Source organism: Manacus candei, unplaced genomic scaffold (genome assembly GCF_025592945.1).
Source record: "Manacus candei isolate 608988 ecotype Guabito, Panama unplaced genomic scaffold, ASM2559294v1 h1tg000018l, whole genome shotgun sequence".
NCBI lineage: Eukaryota > Metazoa > Chordata > Aves > Passeriformes > Pipridae > Manacus > Manacus candei.
In genome coordinates, this window is record NW_026138066.1 from 8,157,482 (window position 1) to 8,175,322 (window position 17,841).

Here is a 17,841-nt window from a genome sequence, read left to right on the forward strand (position 1 = left end):
TTTCCGGAGATTGCCGAGGGGCTCCGGCCCCTCCCCAGCCGCCGCCGAGCCCGTGACCGAGGCGCTCCGGTGGGTCGGAGCCCGGCGCTCCCGCTGCTGCTCCGGTCGCGGCGCGGGGCTCGCCGCCCTCCCCCTCCTCCTTGTGCCGCTCCTGCTCCTCCGGCAGCGCCGGGCGCCGCGGTGACAGAGCGGGGCGATCGCGGCGGGGGGCGGCCGGGGCTCCGGCGGCGCGGATGGCGGAGGGCGGCCAGCCCCCGCAGCAGCAGCAGCAGCAGCAGCCACAGCCGCAGCTCCTGGCCGGCGGCGGCGCGGGGTCCGCCCGCGGCGTGAAGCGAGAGCCGGAGCTGGAGCAGCCCATGCCCGGCGGGGACGGCGCCGAGGGCGGCCACAGCAAGCGGCTGCGGACGGAGGCGGAGGCCGACGGCGGCGGCATGCAGGTAGCGGGCAGGGCCGGGCCGTCCCCGGCTCTCCCTTCCCGGGGGCTCGGCCGGGCCGGGCCGCGTTTAATTTCGGTTTGCGGGATTCGGCGCGTTGCGCTCGGGCGTGCGGCCCTTTCCCGTCGGCAGCGGGGCGAGCGGGGCTCCCCCGGGCTCCCCCCGCGCTTCCCGGGCCGAGCCGGGCGGCTCCGGGGGCACAGCCCGGCACGTGGGGCGGCGGCGCGGGGCCCGCGGGAGCCGGCGCCGGGTCCGGCGCTCCGGGCACCGCGGGCAGCCCGGGGAGGCCGCGGTGCGGGGCCGGGCGCGGGGCACCGGCGGCGCTCCGGGGCCAGCGGGGTTCACCCGCGCCGCCCTGGGGCTCGCGCGGCACCAGGAGAAACCCCAGGTACTGCCTGGGAAGGGGGAGAAGAGGAGTAGTGGGGCGTCTTCCAGCTTGGTTCGGGATCTCACGTTCCTGTTTGTCTTCTGCCAGCGCGGTTTGATCGGCCCCAAAACATCGCTCGTTCCAGGTGCATTGGCTTTTGTGTTTGTGGGATGATGCTGGCAAGGTATTTCTGCCTCCCTTTGTCTGGGTGTTGTGGAGGGTTGTTTTATTATGGCAGTTGCACTGGCCTTTTCTGCTTCTGTCTCTCGTGATGAGTATATGAGAGCTCTTTGGAAGTGGAGTGATTTATTCATCTCAACTTGTTTCTCCTCTTACCTTTTCTTGGGCTGGTAAGCGCTGCTGGTAGTTTCCAAGGGGAGCATCCTGTTCTCCACTGTGCTTCTCATCAAGATACCGAATGCTGGCCAATACTCTTCCCTTTTTGCTTCACAGGCTGCCCGCAGTTTTCATGCTCAAGATTTATTTATTTTTTAAACGGCTTGCAGCAGGGGAGTTTTGTTTGTGGTTCTGTCTGATGTTCAGCCTTTCACGGTGGTCTCTGCACACCACAACATCGTGTTTTTCCCAGTGTGATGGTGCGGCCTCAATGTGTGCTAGAGCTTCGCACCCAAGTGCTGCCGCTTGTGCTCCCCAGGGGCTGGCAAAAATCGTGCTGCACTCTTTTATGCCTTGGAGTAGTGTGTTCTCCCACACGTAGGTGTCAGGTATGACTCAGACAATGTGTACAGTTGCAAGGAGAAAGATGCTCAGCCTCGAAGGAGTTGAGTCTAGCTAGGAGTTATGAATGAGCGTGCAAACACGGTGACATGAAATTCTTCCAGCTCTGCAGAGTTGAACTGAGACAGAAGTCCTGTGTAACCACAGGAGATGCACCAGTTTACCTGCAGTTAGTGGTTAAACTGGTTGGTGTTCATGTAAACTAGTGGTAAATCAACTGAAAATTGCCCAGGAAGGGACTTGGACTGGTTTAGCAAAAGTCTGAATTTTTTTTTTTAAATTGCAAATGAGTACAATTTCTGTACAGATAAAAGACTCCCCTTTATGTTTACATGGAAGAGTGTTTTGTTGTCTATCCAATGAACAGTGCAAGTTAGTAAGGTTGCAGTGTTCAGCCACGAGACTACGACAGTGCGTGTGTGCAGCAGTGTGTAATGCTGGTGTTAATGATACTAGGGATTAATTGTGGAATTAATTAGTGGAAAGTTGGGGTTTATTTCTGTATCAAATGGTGACAAACAGTGGAGAAATTAGGTGATGGGCTATTAGTAGGGTCTGATTTTTAATTATGTCTATAGTCAGTATAGCTGTTCTTCAGATTAGGACACCCATATTGTACTTATTTGGCATTTATAGCATAATTTTAATAAATCCATATGTATATGCATGGAAAAGATTTTTCAATCTTTTCAATATAAAATATGAAAATGAACATATATATATGTGTGTGTGTGTGCACAAATACATACTGTTATTTGGAACTAGATGATCTTTAAGGTCCTTTTCAACCCAAACCATTCAATGATTCTATGTCCAGAAGTTTGTCTTGACTTTTTTTACTGTTAAAGCGTGTGGCTTATATATTTGGAGAATCTTTTCATATTTGTAAGCAAGAAGTACCAAATTTGAAGCTGAACTTACAAATAATATCAGAGGTAGGAAAAAAGTGTTCTCCAATGTTTGGGAAATTCGGTATCTTTTAACCTAGAAGTCAAAACACAAGATTGCCTTTTACAAGGATTTTGGTTCAGATAGTATCTTCTTTTGGAGTATCTTATTTCAGAATAACGGGTTCTTTTTAGTAAATCCTCTATGTTTAGCTGTATGTAACGCTTACAAGAGGAATAAAGAGCCTATTCTTTGATTTTTCTTTCTCCCCCCCCCATATGTACTAGAGGCTTTCTGGAAGCTGGAAATAACACCAGCAACTGTCGTACCTTGTTTTTCCTGGAGATCCTGTCAATTTTCTACTTCCTGTTCCAAGAGCCACAGGCTGTTGCTGTGTAAACTTGGTGACCTCGGGTCTCTGGGCTGATAGCAGGGAATCATGGAGTGCTGTGCCTACCACCATTTCTTCTTTGCATGACCTGTACCTACCAATGGTTCAGGATATGAACACGGCTTGTAATGCTGAAATAAATCATTTAGCTGTAGAAATTACTAATGTAACTCTAAAACTCATAGCTTTTTTTGGGTCCTATTAATATGAAGTATCAAAACTAGCCTACAGGAAGATAAGATAGTAGCTCGTTATTAAGACCTTGGGGCAAAGGGTGTCTAAAAGCTTAAAGCAGCCCTTATATTTACTGGGCTTCTTGTTTTCTGCTGTCTCAGGCCAGCATGCTCAGACAGCTTATGCAGTTAGGGTTTCATTATCTAATCCATCTTTGATCAGGCCGGATAAATGGTGTTTGGCCAGTGCTGATCTTGTTAGGAGGGTGGTGTAAAGCTGCTTGAGTTGGGATTGGGACAAATCGGATCATGGCTGCTATCTGCTTCTGGGACATATTTCAGTTAATCATGGCGTGGGAGGAAAAGGTCCATCAGAAATTGCTGGTTTTTAGCTCCCTCTGTTTCATAAGTGGCAAAAATCAAACACTGCCAGCCAGGAATGTCTCCTGGAAGTATTTGGATAGGTTTGTAAGCTTTGGAAGTGAAGTGCCCCAAAGGTGCTGCTGCTTTTTAACTGTATAAATACTAGCTAGTGACTAGTTTGTGCTCTTTGCTGGCTTGGATGGTTGGGTCATTTGGATCAGCTTGCTGAGTAAAAATAATGCCTAACAGAGGAAAGGAAAAAAAAAGTTATATACTGCACTGAAATGCAGTTGTTGATGCAGCTGTATTTACTGCTTGTCAAAAGAGACTGACTGCTGCACAGATGGAAGAGAAAGTACCCTTGCAATAATCTCTCTCCTCCTCTGTTCCTCGCACGATGAAAGATGAGAAATGTTGTGGCTAACTAGAAAGTGTCCCTTTCTCTTTAGAGCTGCAGTCAAGGGTCCTGTTTTTGTATTCCAGGATGCTGTTTTTGTATTCTTCTTCCAAGTGCTAGAGGTGTATCAGACATCTTACACTGCTGAAGAAAGTTACTAAAATATCTTCCCCTTGCTTTGCTTGGTTGAATGAGTTAATCAACTCCTCCTTCAGTGCCCAAGCTGAATTTTGATTTAACTTTTTTATGGGGTCTAGACTGGTTAGTTTATACCTGGGGGTAATATATGGGTGGAATTATATGCAAGGTGTGAACAGAGCTGGTCCTTGTTCCTCTTTCATGAATGACTTTTGTGCTCAGCATCCCTGAGTATTTGGGAGAGTTACTGTTCTGCAGCCATGAGCATGGCCAACTGCTCGGGGCAGACAGTGCAGCTGTGGTCTGTGCCTCACCCAGGCCACGTAAACCTTTAGTGGCAGCGATGAGTGGAGACTTTGTGTTGTCATTCAGCCATGTCTGCATAGGGTTCATAAAGATGACTGGTGGTGTTGAGATCAGTCCCCTGTGACTAAATAATGATGTAATAGACGATAAGTCTTTCCTCCGCAAGAAAGTCCACGGTTTCTCCTCCTGCTGTGAGCCAGAAGATGGTCTGTAACACCCTCTACCAGCCCGGCTCATTCCACCGTAATGACTGGAAACCTTGAACTGCAGTATGCCACAGAAAGGGGGGAGCAGGAACATGGCTTGTGCTTCATGACAGCCACCAGTGTCCTCATTCAAATTGTGGCCTGTTTGTGGTGCTCCAGAGGACAGCAAGAAGTCAGTCTGCTGATAATTTCCTAAGACAGGTTTGAGTTTATAAGTAAGAGGGCTGATTGGGATTGTAATCAAGAAGGGGCCAGTGTATAACAGCTTTTCTGCTGTGAGGGATCCTATGGAAGTCTGTATTTTTAAATCTTACAGAAGAGAACATCTAGTTCCAGTAAATGGTGGAAAAGCTGTGTAATCAGGTTAGCTTTTTCCTCCCTCTTATTATTCATGGCATGGCTGTCTTTGTAAAGAGATGCAGAGCAATGCAGGGGATACAAGATACTGTAGAAAAGAAAGGAAGTTCCAACCTTTAGAAGCTGACCCCTGCCTTGGATCCAGGATGAGGTTTCCTAGGATGCTTTCCACAGACTATTGCTGATGTGTTGAGACATAATGAATCACCTCTAAGTGTGTTGTTGTTTCTCTGTTTGCTTTTGTCCTTTTTTTTTTTAAATATTTTTAAATATATGAGTTAGACCTGACACAGTCTGGGAACACTTAGAAAATCTCCAGTTCAAAGAAAACCTTTGGCAAACAGACTGAAAGTTGGGATTTTAGAGTTGTTGAGAATGCTTTAATGTTGGCTCTTTTCTTGCCCTACTCAGGAAAATGGAAAGCCCAAGTGAAGTATTCTGGATGCTTTAGTACCCCTCCAGGCTCTCTCATTATTTCTCTGTAGATTCCAGAGGTTTCTGTTTAAAGGTGATGGCCGCAGTTGTGAGGTTGGAAGCCGAACAGAGGTCTGGCTCTACTGGAGATGGTTTCCTTCTGCATATGTGTACCAGCTGTAGACATATGCTTTTTATTTTTCCTTTTCAGAATTCCCATTTAGAAACACGAGTGCTCTGATATTTTGCAGGAAGCTCGGACCTCTCCTTTGCCTGCTGGAAAGGTTGCCCACCTAGCCGAGTTTGGAGCAGCTCCAGGCACATCCTGTGAAATACCCTCTGTCGGCTTTTCCTTCCAGTGATGTAGCAAGCAGGGCTCCCGCTTTGCCCTTCTGTGTTGGGGGTTTGTGTCTCTGCTTTCAAGGTTGTCTCAAAGAAGTGCTGCTCACTGAAGGTTTAGCAGCCGTGTTGCTGTGCTGGCTTCATGCTTTATTGTGACTCTGCTGAGAGTTTCCTGACTGTGCTGAGAGCTTTCAGCGGCTCTGCTGCGTGAGGCTTGTGGCAGTAGGAGTACCAGAGCACACGAGATGCAAAGGAGGCAGCAGTAAAATAAAATAAAAAAAATTAACTGCTTCATTTGCACTAGTGGTAGGGAAGCCAAATTGAAGTCGAGTCGAATCTGGACTGGATTCTGTGTGTGGTCTGTGGCCCCCTGGAAACTGCTGCTGAAGGACATACCCCTGTTAGCTTGGAAAAATAAAGCCTGTCGTTAGCAGCATTTGGTTGGCTGCACAGGAACCTCTGCCCCTTTGGAAAATGCTAGGGATCACATCAGTTGAAGATGTTTCAAAACCTATCACTATGCTGCTGACTTGTCTCTTGGTGTGCAGTAAACCTTGGTTTTTGTATGAAGTGAAAGAGAAGGGCAGATGTTTTGGATGTCTGGAAACCTCTTATTTAATTTGCCCATCTCTGATATTACTTGACCTTCTCTGTGTGTGTGTGTGTTTGCTTTTGAAATGTGGTGGCTGAGGGATCAGAGGAACATCCAGAAGAGAAGTGAGAGAAGCAATTAGAGGTAACGAGTTCCAGTTCATTGAAGCATTCTGTTGATCTACATTTTACAGTGGTATTGAGTGGACGCCTGAGTGTAGCTGTCATGAGATAATCCCGATGTTTAGGGATTAGAGCTGCTTGGCTGCATTTTGGGCCTTAACTCCCTTTGCTCTCCAATAAATTTAATTTTGCCAGCAATCTTGTAAATTCAGTTTGAAAGATGTGTGTGTATTTTCCCCAGCATGCTTCCCCCTCCTTCTGCTTCACTTTCCTGAGCGCACCTCCTTTTTTTCTAGGTTGAGTTAGAGGTGTTTGTAGGAGCCAAATCTACAATGACAGGGGCTGTATGAAACAGTCCTCACCAGTCCTGGTCCATGCCACTGTCCTGACCCCACAGCATTCCCTGTCAGGGCTCTGCTGAGCTGTCCTGCTGAGCTGTGCCAGGGCACCTTTCCTGCAGAAAACCTTTGCTGAGAAAGGCCCGACATAGTTTTCTAGGTTTCTAACCTTCGTTCTCGGCTCTGGAAGATTTCCAGGGTGTTTGTGAACCGTTCCAGTGTCTCTCTTGTTTGGCTTGTCACACATACATACGGCATCTATCGAAACCACCCCTATCAGTTCTCTTGCTGGTCTGAAGGAAATGGGTCTTTAACTCCTTAGCAGTGATATGATGTATTTAAGTGGCCACAAAGAAGGAAAGGTTGTACACAAAAGCTCCATTGTTTAATGAGGGGCATCAGCTGAACTTGAGCTGGATCCAGCATCTGCTCGGGCAGAGCAGGAAATTTTGGCAGTTTCTGTCAGCTCACTTAGTGCGACGTTGGTGTTCAATCAGCTATACCATTGCCACCTCCTAACCTTTGGAGTGTGGGCAGAGTGTACTCGTAATTCATACTGATTAGAAAAGAGGTAATGAGATCTTTTACTTGGATAGGACAGTGGGATTCACTCTGGCATGTTTTTGGAAGGGGCTGTGCTTTCACGCGGCTGTTGCTTGTGCTTGCCTTTGTCTAGGAGAGTTTGTTGTGCAGAAAGATTGGATGCTTGCTTCAAAGAGCATGGGCTAGAAGCAATTGTTGATTTTTTTGGTATGACTTTCTTGGGTTTTGCCTGCTCGTAATTGCCTCAGCAATAATGCAAGTATTAGCATAGAGATGGGGAAGAAGCTGCACCATTTAAGGGGGGAAAAAAACCTCAGCGTGTCAGCACTTTTTACCCTCTGGCTGTATGTAGCTAAATTTCCTTTAATAAAGAGACTAAAGAAGCAACTTTATGTGGCATTCTGTGTGCTGCAAATATCAAACTATGCTCCCCAGAGGCCTTTGAGGTCTTGGGATCTGGATCCAGCTCAGGTTTCTTCAAGGAACAACAGAATTGTGCTCTTTTAACGGAGGCTTTCTGCACAGCTTTCCCACTGCTGTTTCTGTAGGAGATCCTTGCAGACACTTGGGGGTGGTTATCACCATTGGGGGTGATGCCCAGGAAGAAAATCCCACCAAAGCATCACTAAAAAGCCTTGATTTAGTGCTGCGTGGGCTGACGGGAGGCTGTAGCTGGGATCCTAGTGCTATAATTTGCTGCTTGTGGTTGCCATTCCCTTATCCGGATAGGGGCAGGAAGGTCGCCTTTCTTCCAGCCTGCTCACTGACCTCAGGCAGCGAGGCAGGGGGAAGGCTGGACTCTGAACTGCTGAGGGGCTGGGTGCCTTCCTTCTGCGTTCCCAGATCTGCAGACGGAGGAGCCAAGCGTGACTCTCCAAGGAGTTTCTGTGGGATCGTGCTTCTGAGCCATCTCTGCCTGTCTTTTTGGTTTTATTCTGTTCTGTGGCTTTGCTTCCTTTTTGTGGGAAGAAGTGAGGGGAAGTGCAAGGAATGGCTTCTCCATTACCCTTTGTACTCTTCTGTCCTGGAAAGCAGGTCCGTCAGAGGCCTCTTTCCTATCCTTGTTTCATGTTAAAAGCCCTGTGTGGCATTGAAGTGAAGCTGGACCAGGAGGGAGTGTATTTTGTAGGTACTTTGCCTTGCCTGTTCTTGAAGCTCAGCTTTGGAGTGATGTGGGGTTGTTCCTGGGATTAAAGACTGCTCTCTCTGAGTGATGCTGCTTTTACTTCCATTAGTGGGACCAACCATACAGCCTGAGGAGATCCAAAAGGTTCATTCATGGAAGGAAATCTAGGCTGTGGTGTTGCTGCAGCAGATGGAACCATGGGGCATACTGAAGGAAATGGGAGCTGGCATTGTGATATGGGCAGATGTCCTGGGACTGGTGGCATGTACAAGAGTGGGAAGCAGGAGTTTGTGTTATGTTGGCCTTAGGAATGATTCAGATTGTGGAGAAAACTGTGGCAATAAAGCGTTTGCAACACTGCTGCTGTTTTGCAGTAGTGGATCTGAATGTCTCTTGGGCAACCTGCAGGAGAATCCAGTTGGCTTCTGAAGTTCCTGCCCATCCTGCTGTTTGTTTTGTCCAGGAGCAGAAGTTGAAGCATGTGAAAATGCAGAATGCTCTCAATGCTCCAGTTTTCGGAAGAGGTGTGTTACGCTACGGTGGTGCTGTGGGGGTTGGGGTTTGACCCTCTGTGGTCTGAAGGTGCTGGGTGCTGTGTCCTCAATGCAAAGGAGACAGAGAACATGCCAGAGTGAGAACCTGTGCTGCAGCAGGCTGCCACTGGGGAGACTTGATACATGGAGCACCCGCATGGTAGGGGTCGGAGTTCATGCCCAGCAAGTGCCCAGCAGGAGAATGTGGCAAGAAGGCATCGTGTGAGGTCATAATTATGTGGCTGTACCTTTTATGTTTTTAGAAATGACTTCATCTCCGCAAGTGTAGCAAATGGATAGTGCTCACTGAGCGCTATTAAATCTAATGGGAATTTTGTAACCAGTTAAAATGGGTGTGAGGTCAGGTTTTGGACCGAGAACTATCCAGTATTTCATTTCTTCTTTTTCATCTCACGTATGACCCCAAACTGAATTTACTGCAGATAATCTAAACTTTGCACTGAAAACACAACTATTAATTTTTAATGGTCTCTTCTATGGTACTCACCACCGTGCTTCAGAGATACTGATAATCTTATTACTTTCTATACTGAGATGTAGAAAAGGTATATTCTGTCTTATTGTAGAAATGGGGAATTGTCGTACTGGTAAAAAGACCAGTTTTGCAAAAATCTGATTGACACTTATAACCTGGTTTATTTTTGATTTGTATTTTTTTATTGTAGTTGATGGGGTTTTGGTGATATTTAAATCCTTGATCTATGACTCTCCACAACATCCACTCTGTATGTGAATGCCACTGCTTCCACAGGATGATCCTTAAGTGTGTCACGTTGGGCAGATATTAAGTGATGTTGTCTTCATCTTAAGAAACAGCAGAAAAACTTGAATTAAGTAACTTGGTCATCATTGTAGTTAAACTTCACTTGGAAAATGAGGTTTGAAATCTAACTTTTCAAGTAGAATGAATATTGTTTGTCTTAAACTACAAAACCATGTACCTTTTGGTTTCTGCAGCTGTTTCTCCTGATCAGAACACAGCACTTCCTAGGCTTGAATGCAGTGGGAATCAGGAAAAAATAGCATATAATCCTGATTTGTTGTAACATCCCTGCACATGAGGAAACAGTGCAAGTTGCATGGGTAGCTGTAGCTGCTATTTTTTAATCCACAGGCCTTGACTTTTGCAGTTGCTATTCTAGGAGAGAATGTAGCTACCTTGCCTTTTGAGTTAAAAGCATGTTTCTGTCTGTTAGCAATCAGAGAGCTGCTGTGTGGACAGGAAAGGCAGGAACTGGCTCCTGACCTGCTCCTACGCTGGCTGCCATGTGGGACCTGCAACTCTCTCCCTTCTTGGGTACCCAGGTCTCAGTGTGGTCACTTGGACTATCCAGGAGGATAGAGAGGCATGTTTTGCTGAGGACACTTTGTGACACATTAGGGCTGCAAATCAATCCCATTGCTTTTTGAAAAGAGGAGATAAGGAGCAATCTGGCAATACATTGTTTGTGCCTCTGCATGTGTTCTGGGAATTCTTGTTGCCTTGAAGTGACAGGAGGAGATGAGGCTGGAGTCCTCTCCAATGCTCACATGAATCCAGTGGAGACCTGACATCCGCTGATGTCACCAGCTGCATTTAACAGCTTTTTTTCCTGTATGACCTGTGTACCTAAGCACTTGGAAGATTCTGACTTCCTGGGCTGGTTAGATTTCCCTAAGAGTGGTGGTCTACGTGCCAAGTGGGCTGAGAGGTCACAATCACGGACAGGAGGCAATACCATCCTCTGCAATGCCATGGTGGAATGGATTCAGCAGGAGGGGGTAGTGGCTTTTGTGAACAGTGCTGTCTCTGTGATGGTTAGGTGTCAACCATGGACCAGAGAATGGTTCAGAGAAGGGGAATGTAAAATGAAATGGACTAATTGTGGATTTTGATAATCAAATAAAGAGTTACAGTGGAACTAACCCTTTGTAGTGTTTCCATCTGTCATGGTTTAATCCCAACTGCAGCTGAGCCTCATGTAGCCACTCATTCACTCCTACTCACTGGGAAGAGGGAGAGAACCAGAAGACTAAAAGTGAAAAAACTTGTGGGTTGAGATAAAGACAGTTTAACAGGTAAAGCAAAAGCCAAACATGCAAGAAAAGCAAAACAAGGAATGATTTCACCATGTCCTACAGGTGTTAGGCATCCCAGGACAGCAGAACTTCATTATATGTAATGGTGACTTGGGAAGACAAACTTCATCCCTCCAAATGTCCTCTCTTCCTCCTTCTTCCCCCAGCTTTATATGCTGACCATGACACCATGTGGTATGGAATATCCCGTGTGTCATTTGGGGTCAGCTGTCCTAGCTCTGCCCCCTCCCAATTTACTGTGCACCCCCAGCCTCCTTGCTGGTGGATTGGGGTGAAGCAGAAAAGGCCTTGACTCTGTGTAAGCACTGCTCAGCAGTAACTAAAACATCCCCGAATTATCAACACTGTTTCCAGCACATATCCAAAACACAACCCCATACCAGCTACTGTGAAGAAAATTAACTCTATCCCAGCCAAACCCATGACACCATCTGTCCATCCCTTCTTTCAGTGCTCACTTCTGACCTGTCAGGACTGTTGTGATGGACTTGGATGTGGTGAATGAGGCTGAGACTGGTATTTGAGTCTATATTGTCTGACCAGCTGATAAGCGTGTCTATATATATATATGTCTGTGTGTGACTTTGCCAGGAAATTGAAATTATGCTTGTAATTAGGTCTGTTTTTTGTGTGTGCTTCTGTCCACTGATTACATCCTTCCAGAAGAGGCTGACTGCATTTCATCATCTTGCCTGATCTCTTCTGGCTTTTAATGGGAACATCATGTGGTCAAATACTGCAGATTCAGAAAAATAACTTTTCTCTGTTGATTAATCACAAATTACCACCATTAAGAATTCTTGGTGCTTCATATTCTGTCTTGAAATCTGTGTGTCTGTAGGGCTGAGAACTGAGTGTATCTGTTTCAGTCAGATCAGTGCATAGGTTCTCCTGGGGATGCTTCCCTTGGGAAAGGTGTTGACTAGAATAGATGAAAGTGCAATGAGACTTTGTGTGTGTTTGTTTTCCTTCTGTTATTAATTGCTTAAAGGGTTGAGTAAGAATTCCTCCTCTGCTATGGGTTGATGTTTTCATCTTGAGTGATCAGGTATTTGTAACTGCTTGGCATACCAGGAGGAGCATGGGTTGGATTTGCAGCTTCGACCATGATTCCTTTAAAGACCAGGAATTTTTTGATGAATGATTTCACTTAAGTCTGGACTCTTAGTTGATGGATGTAGATGGAGCATGTCCATGTTGCTTGGGAAGGTTTCCTTAAATAGGCATGACCTTTCTAGTGAAAACAGGAAGATAGTTTTTGCATTGGATTTTTTTTTGAGCATGGTGTTTGTTTCATTTTTGGAACTCATGATTACTGCAGACATTTATGGTGGAAGTAGCTCATAGGCTTTGTGAGGCAGGGTTTGACAGCTCCACTGAAGTTTTGATAGGGATACTGGGTTGCTTTGCAGTGTGGCATTTGATACAGCATTTGTTCATCCTTACTGTATTTGTTACATCCTTTCTGAACCAGCCTCTATTTTTCACCTTTGGTGGTCTGGTTCTCCTTCCTTCTCATGCTGGCATCAAAACCTCTGAGGCATCTCTATGTACAGGGAAAAGATTAGCCAATCTGCATGTTTTAACATGTAGCTGGGGAATGGATAGTAATTCACTAGGTCTGCTTCATCCTCTGGTAAGTGTTCTTGTTTCTGTTGGGTTTTAGTAGTTGTTAGTGTGGAATTTGCAGGCAAATTCGGGAGAATGGTTCTGTTCCCTCAGAATGAGGAACTCTCTGGCTACAACGTGAATGTGGTGACAGTCTTCCTGAAGTAGTGCCTGTTCCTTACTCCTTGGGAGGTGTAGCAGGAGGTGGGTGTGTTTGACTCCCATGTGCACTGAAATTTTCCAAGATGCCTGGTTTCAGCTAGTCACTGTTGCTGACAAGGTGTTAGCAAGCTGCTTTGTGAAGTCTGTCTTTAAATAAGCATAAAATCTCTATGCTTGGGCTCAGATATCTATTGTAAGGTGTTCTGTGAGGTAGCTTCTCTTCGATTTCGTGCTTGATAAGGAGATGATGCTTGTGTTCTGCAGAAAATGCAGTACACTGGATAGACTGACCAGCCCTGCTGGCACAGTAGTATCAAGGGCTCTGTTTGCCTCGTGTAGTTGACCTGATCCTCAAGGTTAGTCTGAAATACAAATTTTATGTCCATTCTCCTGGCTCACCAGTTTCTTGATGCCTGAATTGTTGGGAATTTGCAATTAAGATAGTGAGGTCTGTAGATCTATCTGGTTGGTTCTGCAACTTGTGATTTTTACTTTTGTTTTTAGAATAGGATTTTAAAGACAGTCCTGAAATCTCTGGGCCCTTTGGGCAGGAGTAAACATGTGGCATTTTTCCTCTTCCATGGGTTAATTCCCACCATTGTAAGGCTTCCCCTGCCTCTGACTTCCTGGGCAGGATTTTTGATGATGAATACAGTCACATTAAATAGTGGAGAACTTCTTAATAGGTCACTTCCCAACTTTACTTCCTAGGTAATATTTTTCTGTCTTGTATGGATTTTCCTGGGGTGTGGAGGCTGTTGGATGATTAACTTCACTCTCAGAATGACGTGCTTATTTATAGATGGCTATTGCTGAGTGCTCCTCATGGAGACAACTATCTTCATGAAGTTGCTAGAAAAAATAACCATTAATTTTGTACAGGCTGTGTTTGAACAGGAGCAAATAAGATTGCAGTGGGAAGGGAGGATGGGATGTGGTATCGCTCATCTTCCAAAGGCTGTTCCATCCTCATGGAGCCAGGGCAGGTGGTCCTGCCTTCCCTGGTTACTCAAGGGGGGCTTTTACCTCTGTTAAATTAGCCCTGGGTTGGAGTTGCTGGAAGCGGGTCTAATCAATGCTAGTTCAGTATGTTACGTGTGAAGCTTATTGACAGGGTAGAAAAAGTGATGTTGCCTGTAGGAAACTTTCTTCTTGCCTGGAAGAGGTATAAAAATGTAAAATGTCCAGTAGGAAAATTTTTTTCTTCCTTGAGTGGTTTAGCAGTGATAACCAAAAGCAAATTATTCAAGGCTGTGTTCAGAGCCCTCTGATAGTATTGTCATGGCTTCTGCTTCTGTTTACAGATTTCCCATGTAGCTGAATTAAATTAACAAGACCAGTCAATTCATTGCTGCTGTATTTAACCCCCTGGGCAGCAATGAATCTGGCAAGGATGGAGCATCATTTTCATGTGCTGCTTGGAAAGGGAGGATGTACAGCAAAATGAAGTAGTGTTGCTGCTTGGGGGAGGGATTCACAGGCACAGCTCAGGTGTCAGACTAAGGGAATAGTGTAGGTTCCCAGAAGTCTTGTTTTTCCCCACAGCTTCCAGCGTGGGTCAGTCACTAGGTAGCATGAAGTTGTTTTTTTTTTTTTCTCATGTATGGGCTAGCCAGAGACTAATGTATCCACAGAGTTTGTTCAAGGCAGATAGCATTACAGGAATCAAAAGAGATCTCTTGGTTCCTGTTCATTGATTTAATCCTTTGTTTTTAGCGGTTAAATATCCCTGTATTTTTTAGCCTAGCCTTTGTTATCCTGGATTTGAGCCCTTCTTAAATCCTAATTGCATGGTATTCATGCTAGGAAGAAAAGTGGTGTGAGGTAATGCACAGAAGAATGAAACAACTCCACCGGGTCACCTGTGAAGGAGCAGAAATCTTGGAGCACTGGGTTCAGTGGGCCATCTTTTTCCCCTAGTTTGGACTAGGTGATCTCCTTGCTTTAATGCTGCCCCCTCCATCTAAAGGAGGGTCCTTGGGGCTTGGTGAGCTGTGCACTACTCCTGTCTTGTGCTTCATCAGTTTGCTGTGTTAGCAGGAGGGAGTTTGCAGCATTTTACAGCATCTTTCCCTAGCTCCAGAATTCAGTTAAAATTTATTACATATATGGATCTGCATCCTGTTGTTACATGTTTAATATTTTCTTTAGGCTTGTGCAAAATACATGGTATAACTGTACAGATTTATCTTTTTTTTAATGCCCTCTCCTGTGAGTCTGCATAGCTTGTGAGACTGTTATGATACTATGTGCTTAGCCTTGCAGCTGGTTTGGAATTCTAGGCTTCACCATGCCATGCTTGCTTTTCTTGTCTGTTTGCTCCAACTTTTTTATGTGTTTACAGATACTGGTGCAGTTTGCATAGCAGGAAGTGTCCCTTTGTAGCAGCTGATGAGTGGATGACGGACAGCTGATTAAGCTAAACCTTCAAACGGCTTCTGAAAAAAACCCAGTAGTATTAAATTTATGACTTGCAAATGTTGTATTAGTACTTCTGGGCTAAACAGCATTAGACCACCTGGTGTAACCTGGTCTGACTGATAACACCCCTTTGCTCTGGGCCACCGAATGCTTGTGTCTGAGGGGTAGTTACAGTAGGTACAGCCCCTGTGTAGTGACTCCCTGTGTTGGGGTGCATGGTGTGAAACCTTTCTTCAAGTCTAAGATGGTCTGGGGGTCAGTAGATTCTGAAAGAAGTGATCCTTTCCCTCTGCTTTCCATTTGGCTCAGAATTTCTTTTTTGTGATCTCACAGAAAATGAGTAATGCCAAAGAGAAGAATTTATCACTAAATCCAGCTGACTCCACTATGGTGGATGTGTTGCCTCTGCTGTCCTTTTGAGAGGGAAGGTGCTGTCCAGTGCTGGCAGTGCCCATCTCAACAGTGCCAGCAGTAGCAGTGTGTGTGTTGATGTGGCACGATGTATCCAGAGTACAGCTGCACATCACTTCTGTCACCTGGGCAGCATCTGTAGCTCCGGCAAGGAGAGCCCTTTGCGTGTTTAGTACCACCATGCCACTGTCAACCTCTCTCACATCCATACTGCTTTAGGAGTGAGTGATTGTCCGCTCCTCCCACAGAGGAGGGCGATAAACATTTGCTCATCCACGGTTTCTCTGATCCAACTGTGTTTCCACCTCCGTCTTTGTATTTGACGGCAGGTCCTCCTTTCCCTTGGCGCGCGTCCGCAACGTGCTCATGTGCCGGCACGCGTGTGCTGCCCTTGAAAACAGACCCAACTTATTAAAATCATTGCTAGTTGCCATGGCAGCTGTTGTCGCTGTGGGCTAATAGGAAAGGCAATTACTGCTGCATGCTGGGGAGCGTACAGGGAGAGTGTGGGCAGGGGGGGACAGGCGACTGCATGCTGATGAATTGTGTGACGGATAAGTTGGCTGTCACAGTGAGCGAGCAGCAGAGGAAAGACCGGAGATGCCCTGTAATGAGGTTTGGCCAAATATGCCGTGTTTCCACCTCCTGGGCAGTCTCACGGAGAGATTCCCACCCTTCCTTTGATTGTGAAGGGGAATCTCGAGGTTGAGATGCATGTTTGCAGCTGGGTGCAGTGCATTGCTGCTCAGTGACTCTCAGCTGGCCCAGAAACTGAAACACGGATCTGGAAAACTTTATGCATGTTGAAGATACTCATCTGGTCCCTTTCCTGCTGTTTTCTCTCTGTGAATATTCCTTTTCGGCTCTTACTTTGCTGTTTCCTGTAGGTCAAAGGTCATGAAATAAAAAAGCTCCAATTTTCTTGGAGTGAGAAGGATCAGTTAAGAAAACTGCTTCTCATAGTAAATTTACAGCTAAAGGGAATTTGCATCCTTCATCTTTATTCTTTGAATTTGGGCAACTTGTGCCCAAGCAGTGCCAGCACTGTTTGTGCCCAGTGCAAACATGAGAAAAATGGGGACCATTTTATAGTGAGGAGCTTAAGGGAAATCAGTAAATTCCTTGAAAGATTTGAGTCGGGAAAGTAAGTGAGAGCTATAAGTCTGCAGCTTCTGTAAATCTTAGTGATATCCAAAACTGATTGACAGTGTCTGACAGAGCCCTGCACTCCCAAATTGCAACCCTCTATCCCCTCCAATTTGTGCTGCTTTCTCTTGTGCTAGGAAATGACCTGAGACTTTGCTGCATAGGAGCTCTTCCAGGAGATTCTCTTCGGACAGCAAGAGGCACATCACATTAGTTTCTTTTGGCTTCTAGAGTCCCTGATGGTGTCAGTGAAGCTAAAATGATGTCTGTTGCCCCCTTCAATGGGGAGACAAGTCCCTGGAGGCATGAGGGAGGCTTGTGCCCCAGACAAAGTGAGAAGAATAAAACAATCCTCTTGGAGCAGGCAAAATTGGGACCTTGTCTGAATTTATTTATCTCTTTCGATTGATCTCGCAGCAGCTGTTTCCAACGGCCCTCTGGATCATGCCCGTTGGGATAGCTGCGCTGACTCACTCACTGGGATGGTTTCCGCTGCGTGTGGGAGCCTGGCTTCCCAGGGAGCTGTGGCACCAGGAAGGGGAAGGTTTCTGGTGCATTTGATTCCCTCAGTCAAGATTATGCTGTGTCTGTTTAATTAGAGACTGCTGCTTTCTTTACTGGTGTACTAAATATAAATAGAGGAGCTGGTCTAATATACTTGAAGTTGCAAATGTCAGGAGTTGATAGCTTTATTCTCCTCTTGCTGAATCTGATTTGATTTTAAGTACTGCCACTAAATCTAATGATGCGGTAATTCCTGTTTGTAAAAAGGAATGGGGAATTTAGACTGAGAGGGACTTCATACTCTTCTCCCTTCTCTCATCCCACCTCTGTTTTACAAAGGAAGAGCTACTGGTTTGCAGGTGTTTGTACAGTAAGATCTGAAGGTCAAAAGGCTTGACCTAAATACACTGTGAACTAAGTTTGTATTCAGCTAAAATACAGTTGTAAGGTTTTCTCTCTGCACAGTTTTTGGCACAGATTTGTACATTCCAAACATTACCTTTGTGGCAGTCAGCAGAGTGCCAAAAAAATTTAAAAAGATAATAAAAAATGCAGGGAAGATAAAGAAGCTGCTTCTGGAGCCCAGGCTTGCGAGGATTTACGTAGGGCTTTGTGTTCTGCTTGGGATTCTTTCTTTGCCGAACTACAGGATAAGTCCTAGCAGGCCCCAGAGAGATCTGTGATGGGACAGACATCTGTGTTTAAGATGCCTTACCCTGTC

General features: G+C 45.8%; 1 protein-coding gene across 18 annotated transcripts in view; it reads left to right on the plus strand.

Annotated features, from left to right (window-relative positions):
- Positions 1-209: 209 nt before the first annotated feature.
- RBFOX2 (RNA binding fox-1 homolog 2) overlaps positions 210-17,841 on the plus strand; it is a 173,427-nt gene continuing 155,795 nt past the window's right edge. For all 18 annotated transcript variants that reach the window (XR_007904084.1, XR_007904085.1, XR_007904080.1 and 15 more), the window contains exon 1: positions 210-437. Coding sequence is in view for 9 of the 18 variants with exons in the window: in XM_051784610.1 (XP_051640570.1) it covers positions 234-437 (204 nt within the window). In the remaining 9 variants the exon portion in view is untranslated. The remainder of the gene's footprint in view (positions 438-17,841) is intronic.